Source organism: Mastigoproctus giganteus, chromosome 2, assembly GCF_048544385.1.
Source record: "Mastigoproctus giganteus isolate SK-2022 chromosome 2, ASM4854438v1, whole genome shotgun sequence".
NCBI lineage: Eukaryota > Metazoa > Arthropoda > Arachnida > Uropygi > Thelyphonidae > Mastigoproctus > Mastigoproctus giganteus.
In genome coordinates this window covers 172,373,803-172,388,226 of record NC_143576.1, presented here as the reverse complement: position 1 = coordinate 172,388,226, position 14,424 = coordinate 172,373,803, and the positions used below count along the sequence as shown (strand labels likewise).

At 37.5% G+C, this 14,424-nt stretch overlaps 1 protein-coding gene across 1 annotated transcript in view; it reads left to right on the top strand.

The window, feature by feature from the left end:
* The window catches only part of LOC150089755 (methylenetetrahydrofolate reductase (NADPH)), a 137,349-nt gene extending 134,629 nt beyond the window's left edge, over window positions 1–2,720 (top strand). Inside the window, exon 11 of the mRNA XM_090390093.1 lies at window positions 2,598–2,720. Coding sequence (XP_090246219.1) covers window positions 2,598–2,720 — 123 coding nt within the window. The remainder of the gene's footprint in view (window positions 1–2,597) is intronic.
* Window positions 2,721–14,424: the final 11,704 nt, after the last annotated feature.

The following is a 14,424-nucleotide window of genomic DNA, read 5'->3' as shown; positions in this document are numbered from 1 at the left end:
TTCCATGGCCTGCCTGGCAGCCTGTCTGCACTGTCAGCAAACTTCACATTTGACTGCACAAATATCCCCAGGTCTTTTCACTTTCCACTTCCCTGAGTGTAATACCACACAGTTGGTACGTTTCTCTTGGATTATTGCTACCCATATGCAGTACTTTGCATTTGTCAATGTTAAACTTCTGTTGGAGTAGCATACTGTCTTATACTGTCGCTAACAACCCTGCCAACCTTTGTATCATCTGCAAACTTGGACATTAAACCTGATATACCTTCATCAATATCATTGATAAATATACAAAACAACAATGGGCCCAACACCGAACCCTGGGGAACTCCACTAATAACATTTGACCACGAAGAGCAGTGTCCATTGATTACCACTCTCTGTCATCTCCCACTCAACCATCCCTTTATCCATTGTAGCAACTTACCCTTAATGCCATATCTCTCCAATTTGTACAGCAGTCTTCCATGTGCAACAGTATCAAAAACTTTCCTGAAATCCAAGTATATGATATCAAAATTATTTTTGGCATTTGGTTCCTTTATGACCACATCATAGTATCCAATCAAATTGGTCAGACAAGATCTCCCTTTAACAAATCCATGCTGTGTCTTAACTATTACTGCAGTCTTCTCTAGATGATCCTGCAATGCTTCTTTTACCAGTAACGCTATTATTTTCCCCGGAACACAAGTTAAACTAACAGGTCTATAATTACTTGTGTCACCTTTTGAACCCCCTTTGTGAATTGGTGATACATTTGCACACCTCCAGTCCATGGGGACCTCCCCTGAGTCCAGGAGGCTATCATAATTATGGCTAACGGTTTGCTTATTTCCTTTGCTGCCTTCTTTAATATAACTGCATAGTTCCCGTCCACCCCAGGTGCCTTTTTTATGTTTAACTTCAACAATTTCTCCTCCACTTTTGTCTCAGTTATTACAAAATCACTTAGCTCCCTGTTAGAGTTTGATAAACGTCTGGCACTCCCCTCATTGAATAACTCGTGTGAATGTAGATTCAGAATACTCATTCAGTTTTCAGCTACCTGAGCATGATCATCAATAGTCAACCCATCAGTGGCATAGCTACCATGTAGGCAGGCAAGGCAATTGCCTGCCTACATGGTAGCCTACGGGCCTGGGCCCTTTAGGGGTGTAGCGTCTTTGGATATCTCGTCTTTTTGCAATTTTCATTAATTAAGTTGGGTCCAGAACATGTTCTTTGCCTCCGGGCCCAAAAAAGGGTAGCTACGCTACTGCAACCCATCTATGTTAAGTGGTCCAATCTGATTAATCCTTTTCCTTCTAGAGTTTATATAAGTAAAGAACCCTTTGCTGTTTTCCTTTGCATCCTTTGTCAAATATTTCTCGTAATCTGCCTGATGGGTAAGGTAAGTGCATTTTTTTATTATTTTTAATTTAAAGAAATGAAAGTATGGCTAAAGCCTAGGAATGTGGCATCAAAGCAATTTCTGAAATAAAAAAGTTATATCAACTCATTTTTTGCACCACGTAGCATTTATGACTTGACAACAACAAAGGAATAGTTAGGGAGCATGTTCATGTCAGTAACTATTATTATTGAAACAATCTGAATGAACACTTCCATTGTGAATGGAAATGTGCATTCAGATTTGCAAGTATGTGAGGTGTTTGAGAATAGATTAGTATTAGCATAGGCATATGATGCAAGAAAGCAAGCTTATGTAGCACCAGAAAAAAAACCCTTCCCATTTCACCCATCCATTCACTCCAAATGTTTGTCTAGTTCTACCTTGAACTTATTTAAGTTGTTGACCGCCACTACAACAGATGAAAGTTTGTTCCAACTATCAACCACTCTCTGGCTAAAGGCAAATTTCTGCACATCTATTCTACAATTGTCTTTCCTCAATTTGAATTTATGTCCCCTCAGGTGAGTAATCTGAGCAAGAGGAAGAATTCCATCAACATTGAGCTTGCTCAAACCATATAAGGCCTTAATTTTCAAGGATTTATTGTAATGATTTCTTCCAGTATCCTTACAGTTTAAAGTTGCTGGATTGAAATTGCCCAATGACCTGAGCAACAGCTTCCTTTCCAAGATCCAATAGATATGTATAGAAAAACAAATGCATGTGTTAAACATCAGAAAGACATTTTACCTAATTTCTCCAAAGCATACTAAATGAAAGAAACTTTGATTTAATTGAGTATTCGAGTTTGAATTTGCTAACTTGAATTACAAGTCATATAAAAAAAAAAAAAAAAAAAAAGTGAAATGGATAGCAGCCCATAACAAAATGAAAATCCATATAGCTGTAAATTAATTTGGAAAAAAAAAAAAAAAAGGCATTAATCAGGAAAAAAAAACTAAACTACTTGAAATTCAAAGTAATGTTCATCCCAAATGTGAAATAGGACTCAAAATTTCCCAAATATACAGGTAATGTATTTGTAAACATCAGAACCTTATAAATAACATGTCTGATCAAATATTGGATAGAGTTCTGTTTCTACAAATTGCATGACCACTTTAGATGGATAAAACTTCTTATCAGTTTTTTTCTTAGATGTATTTATACTATTATGTTTTTGTAATCTGGAAAATAGGAAGATTCTAGCACAAGGACATACAAGGTCCAGTCTCATTATTATGACAGCCTACCTGGTATCCAGAATATGCACCTTTCGCAGCATGCACCACAGCCAGCCGCCGCGGGAGGGACTCAATAAGTCTGCGGAAGGTTGCTACGGGTATCTGTGATGATGCAGGCTGCAGTGCACCCTGGAGTTCCTGTAGATTCCTTGGTGGAGGATCCTTCTGTCTGATATGTTGATCGAGATGGTCCCATAGATTTTCAGTTGGGTTAAGATCTGCAGAATTTGGTAGCCAAGGGAGTAGCTTGATGTTTGTCGTGCTCCTCAAACCACTCACAGACAATTCTGGAGACATGGCATGATGCATTGTCTTGCTGATAGATACCATCGCCCCCAGGGAATACGGTCCACATGTATGGGTGTACCTGATCGGCGACAATTGATAGGTAACCATTTGCATTCAGAATGCCCTCCAGAGGTATCAGCAGACCCAAGCCATTCCATGAAAACATTCCCCAAACCATAACGCCGCCACTACCAGCCTGCCTTCTGCCAACAATCGTGTCCGGGCGTATGTTCCCGGAGGTTTCATGCCTAATATGCCACTGTCCATTCACTCGGTGGAGCAGAAACCATGACTCATCAGAGAAGGCCACTTGGCCGGGGTCCAGTGTCAGTATTGCTGTGTAAACTGACGGCATTGTTTGCGATGAACAGCTGTCAGCAAGCATCTGCCAGAGCCCAATGCGCAACATGGTTCACTGCACTGTCATGTTGGAGACCTTTCTGGTGGCCCCATGGTTCATTTGGATGGCCAATTGAGTAACAGTAGCATGCCGATGGGTCCTGACCAACCGTATGGCACGTGGGGGCTCCACAATTGGTGTGTTGGGTCGTCAAAACTGTCTCATTCATCCAGTCTTGATACACTTTTACCACTGCAGCACATGAGCATTTCACAAAGTCCGCTGTTTCAGAAATGCTGTCACTCCTGGCCCGATAGCCGATGATCATGCCTTTTTCCAGGTCTGATAGGTCGCGTGCTTTGCCCATGATGACAGAGGCTGTTAGTGTTCATAGATGCTGAACATCAAGCCTTATATATGCTTGTGGTGTGTGAACTTGACACGTGCGCTGTATGATTTGCTAGGCATGTGTGATGTCTGCATTGGGGGGGGGTGATCATAATATTGTGACTGGACTCTGTATGTATGTATATACAGTAAACCCCTGCTATTTGCGGTATCTGTATTCGCGGTTTCGCAGTCGCTGATTTAATATAAAATGAAACCTAAAAAAATGTGAATTTTAAAGTGCCGTGAAAAAACATAGGCGTGGCTAAAATAATCTTTTCCGGTCAAAACAGCGCTCAGTGAGTGGGGGGAGAGGGACGACAAAATCGCGAGCTTGGATGTTTCTCGCTAAGAATGCCATATGCTTGCATTTCACTGTATACAGAACCCCTTTATTAATATGGGAGCCGTAACTCAGTATTTGCATTTTCGGTATTCATGGCATTTCTCAGGAACGTAACCCCACGAATAGCGGGGGTTTACTGTATATATATATATATATATATATATGTCTGCAATCACATCACTATTGACATGGAATTGATTTCTTGTTTAAAGTAAATACTTTGTATTTTCCCCTGATTTTTAAATATGAAAATAATTTTATAGTATTGCCAAAAGCTGAATTAAGCGTTGTATTTTTAAAGATCATTTACAACTGTCAAGTTTTGCAATTTTTAAATTTGCATTAATTAGCAAAGGGAATATTCCATTTTCAGAAAGCATTTTGTAATAAGATTTATTTCCAGTTTTAGGTCAATTTCTAAGGAAGCATATTTAAAATCAATCATAAAATTGAACTATAACTATTGATTTTTTTATGAGATATCAGAGGTAAATTGAAATTGAATTTAAAGTGAAGATAATTTCCTTTAATCATTGGTTTATGACAGTTATAGAAAAATTATCCATATTAACACATTTCCCACCCCTTGAATGTAAGGTTTGTTATTGAGAACCTCAGTTATGGGGATGGGCAGTCACGTGGCCTAAATTTCTGAATAAAATGTGTTTCAAAATGACCAGTCTTTTCGTTGCATGAGTCTACTCTTTGCTGTTTTTGTTCTGGCGTCAAATTGTATGGAATCCAGTGGGCATAGATTCTCCTCCTCTTTTGCTCTTTGAATAATATTCAGAAAATTATAACCTTTGATGTTAGCAAGATTGAATTCATATTATTGTTAGCCAAGTTTCTATTAAAACTAAAAAAAAAATTGTTCTCGAGACAGTGTTCTGAAGTAAGACAGTTAAACTCAGATGAATGGGGTGCTTAAGGATAGTAAGATATCGAGGGCAGTAATAGTGGGTAGGACTGGCTTGTCAAAACTAGTGCACTGTCTTTTTTTTTTTTTTTTTGTTTCAATGGAATTTTTTTTTGTTTCAATTTTGTTTCAATTTCAGTTATTAAGTCATTGACTGTTACTTACTTTAGGTTATGTTGAACAAAGTTCCTGGTTTTTGTTACTTTCTTTCCTTTGTAAAGTTGAGCAGATGGGCTGAGAGGTGGCAGCTGAAGTATAACATTGACAAATGAAAGTACTATATATGGGTAGCAGTAACCCCAGTATAACATACCAACTATGCAGTACTACAGGGTAGTGGAGAATGAAAAGGACCTGGGGATAATTGTGCAGTCGGATATGAAGTTTTCTGGGCAGTGCAGACAGGCTTCAAGAGTAGCTCATGGGGTACTCTTGGTCAGTGGTATATATAGGAATTTTGCTACAAGGAATAAGGAGGTGATTATCTCCTTGTATAAAGCAGTGGTCAGGCCACACCTTGAGTACTGTATACATACAGGTCTGGAGGCCTCATTTTAGGAGGGATGTAGAGTTGCTTGAGCGAGTACAGAGAAGGGCAACAAGATTAGTGAGTGGAATGAAGGGTTGCTGTTACCAAGATAGGCTTAAGTTCTGCAAATTGCGTCTGGAGACTAGGCACCTGCGAGGTGATCTGATTGAGGTGTATAAGGCCTTGAATGGTTTGAGTAAGCTCAACGCTGATGGGATTCTTCCTCTTGCTCAGATTATGCACTTGAGAGGGCATAAATTCAAACTGAGGAAAGACAGTTGTAGAACAGATGTGTAGAAATTTGCCTTTAGCCAATGGGTGGTTGATTGCTGGAACAAGCTTCCATTTGTTGTGGAAGTTGACAGCTTAAATAAATTCAAGGCTGAACTAGACAAACTTTTCGAGTGAAATGTTTTTTTTTTTTTTTTTTTGACTAATGCTATATAAGCTTGCTTTCTTGTATCATGTGCCTCTACTAATGCTAATTATTGTGATTTGATTTGCTGTTGTAGAAAATAATGGTACTTCTAGCAGCTAATGAAGAAAAACCACAGCTGCTTGGTCTTAAACAGGGGAGATAATCTTGTATAACATATCATGCTAATAATATGAGGGGTGATTTTATTAGTGGACTGATGCAAGATCTTATCTTAATTGTCATCATCTGAATTTTTTGTGGGTTTCTCCTTGAAATACTCTCCCTTGAACTTTATACACACTTTTGCCACCCTCATACCTATGCATTAAATGCGTCTTGAAAGCCATTATTTGAAAGACTGCGAAGTGCTTCCATTGTAGCTGTGCAAGAGAAGGGCAACAAGCATAGTTGTCAGATGCAAAATGATAGCCTTTTAGAGCTTTCTTCAGACGTGGAAACAGGGAGAAATCACATGGGGCACCTATGGCAGTGATCACTGGCTGCATATTAGCTATATGGTGCCTAGCCTCTTAATGGAAAAACCACTTCACACCAGAAAGTTCTTGATGTTTATCACGAATGGCACGGCAAAGTTTGACTTAGAACCTCAGAGTATGCTTCCTTATTCATTGTTGTTCCACAGAATGCCTTTTATCTCAAAAAACACAGGAACCATTTGTTTGTCAGCTGAACAAGAAGCTCAAAATTTCTTAGGTCTTGGTGAGTCAGAATGCTTCCACTCACTCAACTGTTGTTTTGTCTCTGAATCATAGTGAAAAATACAAGTTTCATCACAAATCATTATTCGATTTAAGAAGTTTTCACCCTGTGTTTCAAAATGATCAGTCATTTCTTTGCACGAGTCTACTCTTTGCTGTTTTTGTTCTGGAGTCAAATTGTATGGAATCCAGTGGGCATAGATTCGCAATATGTTCAGGTGATCTTTCACAATATTGTGAGCACTATCATATGAAATAGACATTCTAACAGCTAATTCATGAAGTGTAATTCGCCTGTTTTTATCCAAGGTTTCTTCCCAGGCTTTTGCGATTTTCTCAGTTGTTGAGGAGGAAGGCTGACCAGGTCTTCGGTCATCTGCAACAGACTCTTGGCCTTCACTGAATCGCTTGTGCATTTAAATATAGCTGTCCTACTACGACACTCATTACCATATGCCTCATTCATCTCTAACTGTTTCTAATGCATTTAAGCCCCATCTGACACAGTAACGAATCACATATCACTGTTCACTCTGTATGTCTGACGTGACGCTTCAAAACATCAGTGACATGCGGCTAAAAAAACTGCTCACACAACATTAGCTCGAAAAGCACTGCAATGCACAGAGTCTGCTCAGTAGCGATCAGAGAGAGTACCTCTAGTGGCAGCTATGGTAAGTTTGCATGGTAAACAAAACCTTGTACCAGTCCATGAATTAAATGATCACCCCTTGTACAACCCTAGTTTAGGATGGTTGAATCAAATAGGCAGTAGCATTACTGATACTGTAATAAAATAATTTAAAGGCATGAAAAACACCATTAAAATACAAAGCATTTGTAAGGCAGCCAGCCAAGTGTGCAGTCATCACCAAAAGCAAGGCTTTTGTGGATTTATTGGATGATTGTTTTCTACACCAGCATGTTCGGGAGGCAACTAGAGGGAGTAATACTCTTGATCTGATTATCAGTAGTGATTCTTCATGCATTAGGAATCTGCAGATAAAGGAACCACTAGGTGGCAGTGATCACAGTGTGCTGAAGTGGGATTTATTCAAAGAGGTAACTACCATCAGGGGTAAAGGGAAGGGTTTTTGCTTTCGTAAAGGCGACTACGATGGTCTGAGACAGTATTTAAATTCTATACAGTGGGACCAACTGATGATGTTACCAACAGCAAATTCAAAATGGGAAGCATTCAAAGAATTTATCTTAGAAGCTACTAGACTTTACGTACCAACTAAGAAATATTGTTCAAGGTTTAGGCCTAAATCGATGTCAGATGAACTAATGAGACATACGGCAGAGAAGAAAAATGCATGGGCTACATATAAATTAATGGGTGACATGGAAGCCTATGATAGATATAAGCTGGTCTGTAACCAAGTCACAAAGGAGATTAGGCAGGCAAAGGCAGATTATGAGAAATCCCTGGCAAAGGATGCAAAGAAAAACTGAAAAGAGTTCCTTACCTATGTAAACTCTAGAAGGAAAGGGATGAATCAGATTGGTCCACTGGATATTGATGGTTCAACTGTTGATGATCCTGCTCAGGTGGCAAACAAACTAAACGAGTATTAACATCAACATTCACATGAGGAGTTATTCAGGGAGGGGAATGCCACAGGTGAAGTAAACTCTGGCAGTGAGCTAGATGATTTTGTAATAACTGAGAAGAAAGTGGAGGAGAAATTGTTGAGGATAAACATAAAAAAAGCACCCGGGGTGGATGGGATCTGTCCAGTTATATTAAAAGAGGCAGCAAAGGAAGTAAGCAAACCCATAGCCATAATTATGAGAGCTTCTTTGGACTCAGGGGAAGTACCGATAGACTGGAGATGTGTAAATGTGACCCCAATTCACAAAGGAGGATCAAAGGCTGACAAGTAATTATAGACCTGTGAGTTTAACTTCTGTTACAGAAAAATTAATGGAGGCACTGCTTAAAGAAACACTGCAGGATCATCTAGACAAGACTTCAGTTATAGCTCGGACACAACATGGTTTTGTTAAGGGAGTCTTGCCTGACCAATTTTTTTGGATACTATGATGCAGTCACAAAAGAACTGGATGCAGGGAATAACTTTGATATTATATATTTGGATCTTGAAAGGCTTTTGATACTGTTGCACATGGAAGACTGCTGCACAAATTGGAGCAGTGTGGCATTGGAGGCAAATTGCTGCTATGGATAAAGGGATGGTTGAGGTAGAGAAGACAGAGTGGTAATCAATGGACACTGCTCATCGTGGACTAATGTTATTAGCGGAGTCCCTCAGGGTTCAGTGTTGGGTCCATTGTTGTTTTCTGTATTTATGATATTTGATATTGATGATGGTATATCAAGCTTGCAAGTTAAAGTTTGCAGACGATACAAAGGTTGGCAGGGTTGTTAAGGACACTACTGACAGTATGCTGCTGCAACAGGATCTGGAAAGGTTGAGCAGATGGGCTGAGAGGTGGCAAATGAAGTTTAACATTGACGAATGTAAAGTACTACATATGGCAAACAGTAACGTGCCCAGTATAATGTATCAACTCTGTGGTACTACACTAACAGTGGTAGAGAATGAAAAGGACCTTGGGGGTAATTGTGTAGGCAAATATGAAGTTTTCTGAGCAATGCAGACGGGCTGCAAGAGTAGCTCATAGTGTCTTGTCAATGATATACAGGAATTTTTCTAGCAGGGATAAGGAGGTAATTATCCCCTTGTATAAGGCAATGGTCAGACCACATCTTGAGTACTGTATACAGGTCTCATTTCAAGAAGGATGTAGAGCTGCTGGAACGAGTATGAGTACAGGGCAACAAGATTAGTGAATGGAACAAAAGGTTGCTCTTATGAAGAAAGGCTTAAGTTTTGCAAATTACAGTGTCTGCAGACTAGGCACCAGCGAGGTGATCTGCTAGAGGTGTATAAAGCCTTGAATGGCTTGAGCATACTCAATGCTGATGGGATTCTTCCTCTTGCTCAGAATCATCACCTGAGAGCGCATAAATTCAAATTGAGGAAAGACATGTAGGATAGATGTGCAGAAATTTGCCTTTAGCCAGCGGGTAGTTGGTTGGTGGAACAGACTTCCATCCCTTGTCATGGAAGTTGATACCCTAAATAAATTTAAGGCTCAGCTGGAGAGGTATTTCGAAGAACGGAGGGGTGAAATGGGAGTAGTTTTTTTTTTTTTTTTTTTTTTTGGCTGATGCTGCATAAGCTTGCTTTCTTGGATCATATGCCTCTGCTAATACTAATGCAAAGTAATGGGGCACTTGTAGTTATGAACAAAACATTTTTTCAAAGGAATTAATAGTGTTGGGCTACTTTTGGCTGTAATGCAGTCTAAAATGCAACCTTGAGTACATAATTTCTTGAAGAAAGCTGATGTATTTTGTTCCACTTACCCTTTAAAGCATTTATGATCTTCACTAATAAAGAGGGCTGTCTTTACACTGTACAAATTTCAGGGATATTTCAATGCCTGAGACATTTGTAGACAGTTGTAGGATAGATGTGCGGAAGTTTGCCTTTAGCCAGCATGTGATTGATAGCTGGAACAAACTTCCATCTGTCTTTGTAGAAGTTGATAGCTTAAATAGATTCAAGGCAGAACTAGACAAAATTTGGAGCGAGTGATGGGTGAAATTAGAAGATTTGTGGGGTTTTTTTGTTTTTTTTTGGCTGATTCTATATAAACTTGCTTTCTTGCATCATGTGCCTTTACTAATGCTAAATTTTTTTTTTTTTTTCGTTTAGGAATCACAAATATGATCAACAAAAGAGTTGTATTTTCAGTTAAACAAAAACTTTAAATTATTCAAAAGTTTGAAAACGGTGCATCTGTTAAATCTCTAAGGAACCATTATAATGGTGACCAAACCATATGCAACATCGTAAAAAATAAAGGGAAGCTATTAGATTGAAAATCGACATAGTAAAAAAATATAGGAAAGCTATTAGACTTAAAATCGACATTGCAAAAAATAAAGGGAAGCATTGTATTGGATACACGGTAAGTTTTTTTCGTTTTTTATCTATTGCCATATTTTTTGCGTAGATTCCTGAACATTTTTCGATACAGTAAGTCCCCAACTTATGCAACTACGGATTTACATACATTTTTTTCCACTCAATTTTTTTTTTTTTTAGGATTGTAAAATTTAAAACAAATAAACAATCAATAATGACGATCATTGTATGCACACATTGCACAAGCGAGATACGGAGTAATAAGAAAGAAGAGAAGATTCTTACAATTTATGGTTTTTTTTTTTTATATGACTGAAGATTTCAGTGAAGGGGAACACATTTCACCATAATAACATAAAAACCCACACAATTCTAGCTATCGGTATTATCGCAAATGCAATAAGATAGAGTTTACTACCCATTTATAATTAGATGCACGAACAGAAAAACCCAGTAACCAGGAAGGCGCAAGTTGTTTAACCCTGTGAAGTTCTTTTCAGAAAATTTCACTTTGACCGTTATCATGTTGCTGACTAAGAGAATAAGTGACGGCAGTACTAATAAATCTACCAATAAAAGGAAAGCCATCGATTTGGATCAGAAAATTAAACTAATAAGGATGTATGAAAATGGCCCAAACATTTAACAAGTATTGCGCGGAATTCAGATTCCGCTGTAGACTCTCGCATCAAATTCAGATTCAACAGTCTACTGAATTTCACTTTTTCAAATAAGCAGCAGTTCCTGCTTGAGACAGAGAAGTTCTGTTTATTGAGCACAATTGTTGTTGTTTTGGTTTTTAGGAGCATTAGCAACTAAGGCCAAATTGCTCGGGATATGCGGTGGTCATTCCCTGACCTTTCCGTATCCTCCGTATTTGGTGGCTCACGGGCTCGAACCCCAGTCTAATCAAGAAGCATGTGCTACGCACTGCTGCTCCTGCCCACAGAGGCACCTATTGAGCACAAAGCACTCTACTTATTTCTAGCTGAGTTGTCTCTGCATGTTATTACTTCAAACTTTACAGTGGAGATAGGAAAATTCTAGTTGGAGTGACAATACCAAGGTAATGTGAAGGTGAGTGAGTGCTTGATATCTGGCCACTTTTTGGAAAAAAAACTTTTTTTTTTTCTAACAAACCTTTGTTTTTATTTTCTTCCGAAATTCAAAATTCATTTTGCAGAGAAAGAAAAAATCCATGCTCTTAAGATGTTCAAATTGTTTGCCTCTTTCAAAAAAAATCTCAAGTGGTGTGGTACTATATACCTAAAAAAAAAATGTTTTGTAATTTAATTTTATTATAATGGCAAGTTTTTTAGGCAGAGTAGTGACATATTTTGTTATCAGAAACATTCTTCACCTTATGACATAATACTTATATTAAAAAAAATAAGTTCTGTTTAAAAATATGATTTGAAATTATTTTGTTATATTATAACTAACTTCTTTTTTTTTCTTGTTAGCAGCAGTAAGAAATAACCAAGCATCACCTTCCTGAAAAGAACACTCTCCTCATATTTCATTGTTTATATAATTTAAATAATTCTAGTCCTCATGTTTTAATTTTTTTTTATTCTGTTATTTTTACTTTTCTCTCTACAAGACATTTTGTTGTAATGTATCATAATTAAAAGAAAAGAGAAGTTAAAAAATAGATTCACACTCTGCAGATATTCCTTTAACATAAGTTCAATCGAATAATTATCAGTTACCATTTATAGGTGCAAAAAAACGAGAACGTTTAGCATAGTACCCACCTGTAATTGCATTAACAAATAAGCTGTTTTAACATTTGCTACACAAAAAGTCCTTGCATTTATAGGTTAGTTTTTGAAGATAATCGCAAAAGTATCAGCAATCCCACTTTTCTATTTACATGACTGCCTACAAATAATCTCAGAAATGTTCTTGAGAATCTGGGTTATCTTGGATTTAAAAGCAAAAACATGTTTCATATCTTCATTGTTATACTACCAGTTCTGGCTGTCAGCTGGGATTTTGATTGTATAGCATTAGTTTCTTCCTAAACAATAAAGTTGTTTATAAATATGTAAAAGCCCAGTAGTTGGTACTTGGCCTCTACAACATTACTGAAGATTAGAAGTAATATTTACTACAAAGTAGTAATATCAATAAAATTATCTATTACAGTCAACTTTAAAAATCTTGCACACTTGGGTATTGAGAGGTCCGGATTTTAAGATTTTAGAGAGGTAGACTGTGGTTGAGCAGTTTTGGAGAAGCACATTTCAATTAATATTAAGCATCGGCAAGATTTATTTACATCTGTAAACATTTATTGTCATTTGTTTGCATTTAAATGTAAACAAATGACAATAAACTAAGTCACAGCAAATGTTTTCGTGTACTGTTATGTCAATTTTAAATGCATGCTGTGTACAGTATTCAGAAAGTAGCGGTGAATATGCTTCAGAGAAAAAAAATTGATAAAGATGCAAAAATATTTTTTGTATCTTTATCAATTTATATATTTCAATTTTAATAATGTACTGTGGAGAAATTCAATCAATTTCATGCATGTAATATCAAAGATTGCCGAAGTTTTTTTTTTTTTGCCATTATAACTTGTGCAGGTGACAAGCTGTTATGACTAATTGTGGGGAATTAAATCTGGACTTCTTCAGACATCTAGTGGACTCGATGCCTAGGCAAATAGCAACTGTTAGGTTGTCCTAATTGAATACTCTCAATAGCAAAGGACTATGCAGGGTATTAGTTAGTTTGTGTTTTTTCTACGCATGACTTTTTAAAAATAGAGGTCATAATGTATGGCTTTTAAACTTAAATGTAAATATATATTTAGGTGTTAATGTTTTAGACCTCCAACTTTAATAAACTGTTTGTTATTGCATCAAGTGAAGTGTTTTATTTTTATATTCAGAATGCCTGTGAAATGTCCTCAAAAGCAATGAATTGTGCTGGTCAATAATTCTGCTGTCTTTAATATTATATTGCATATGCATAGTAAATACATGGTCCTAAATGGTTTATAGAAAAGGTAAAATTCAAAGTAGTATATTCTAGCATAATTCAAATGGCTGTAGATTCATTTCAGTATGCAAGGTGATTATTCACCTGATTATGAAGCTCAGTTTAAATTTTATTGTAATAGAAGAACTCTATTGCATACTAAACGCACATGCCGTACACAATACCCTTCACGGCTACAAGCAAATGGTTTTCTGCACTTAATAAAGCAACTGAAAAGAATTTATCACACAACTGCACTTCAGTACACCTCCACATGGGCACCTTTGGTAGCATGTCAAGATGGTAGCCGATTTCATTCCAAGTGTTTTGAAGCATCTCTTGAGAAATGGAAGTGACTGCCTGTCCAATCCAGTCTTTTAACTCTGTGATATCAACTTTTTTTGCATACACCTTGTCCTTTGCATAGCTCCTTACAAAGAAATCCATAGGTGTCATATCCAGGGAACAAAGAGGCCATGGAATGGGATCATCCCGGCCAATCCAGTTAGGAAATTTTTTTTATTGAGGAAATCGCACACATGCAGGCTCCAGTCTGGTGGTTACCCATTTTGCTGATAGAACACATGGCTGTATATCTTCCAGCTGAAGTGCAGCATACAATTTGAGCATATCTAAGTAATTTGTGGAGTTCAAGGTATTTTCGTGGGAGAAAAATGGCCCAAACATGTATGAGCCAAAACTGTATATGATAGTTTACCTTGTATGAGCCATTATTTGCTCATACACGTTTACCTTGGGACTATCAAGCTCATGTTCACGAACTGAGTGGGGATTTTCAGATCCTCATACGTGACAATTGTGTCTGTTAACTTTACCAGATAGGCGGAATGTCACTTCATTACAGAAAGTGCTCCTCTATAT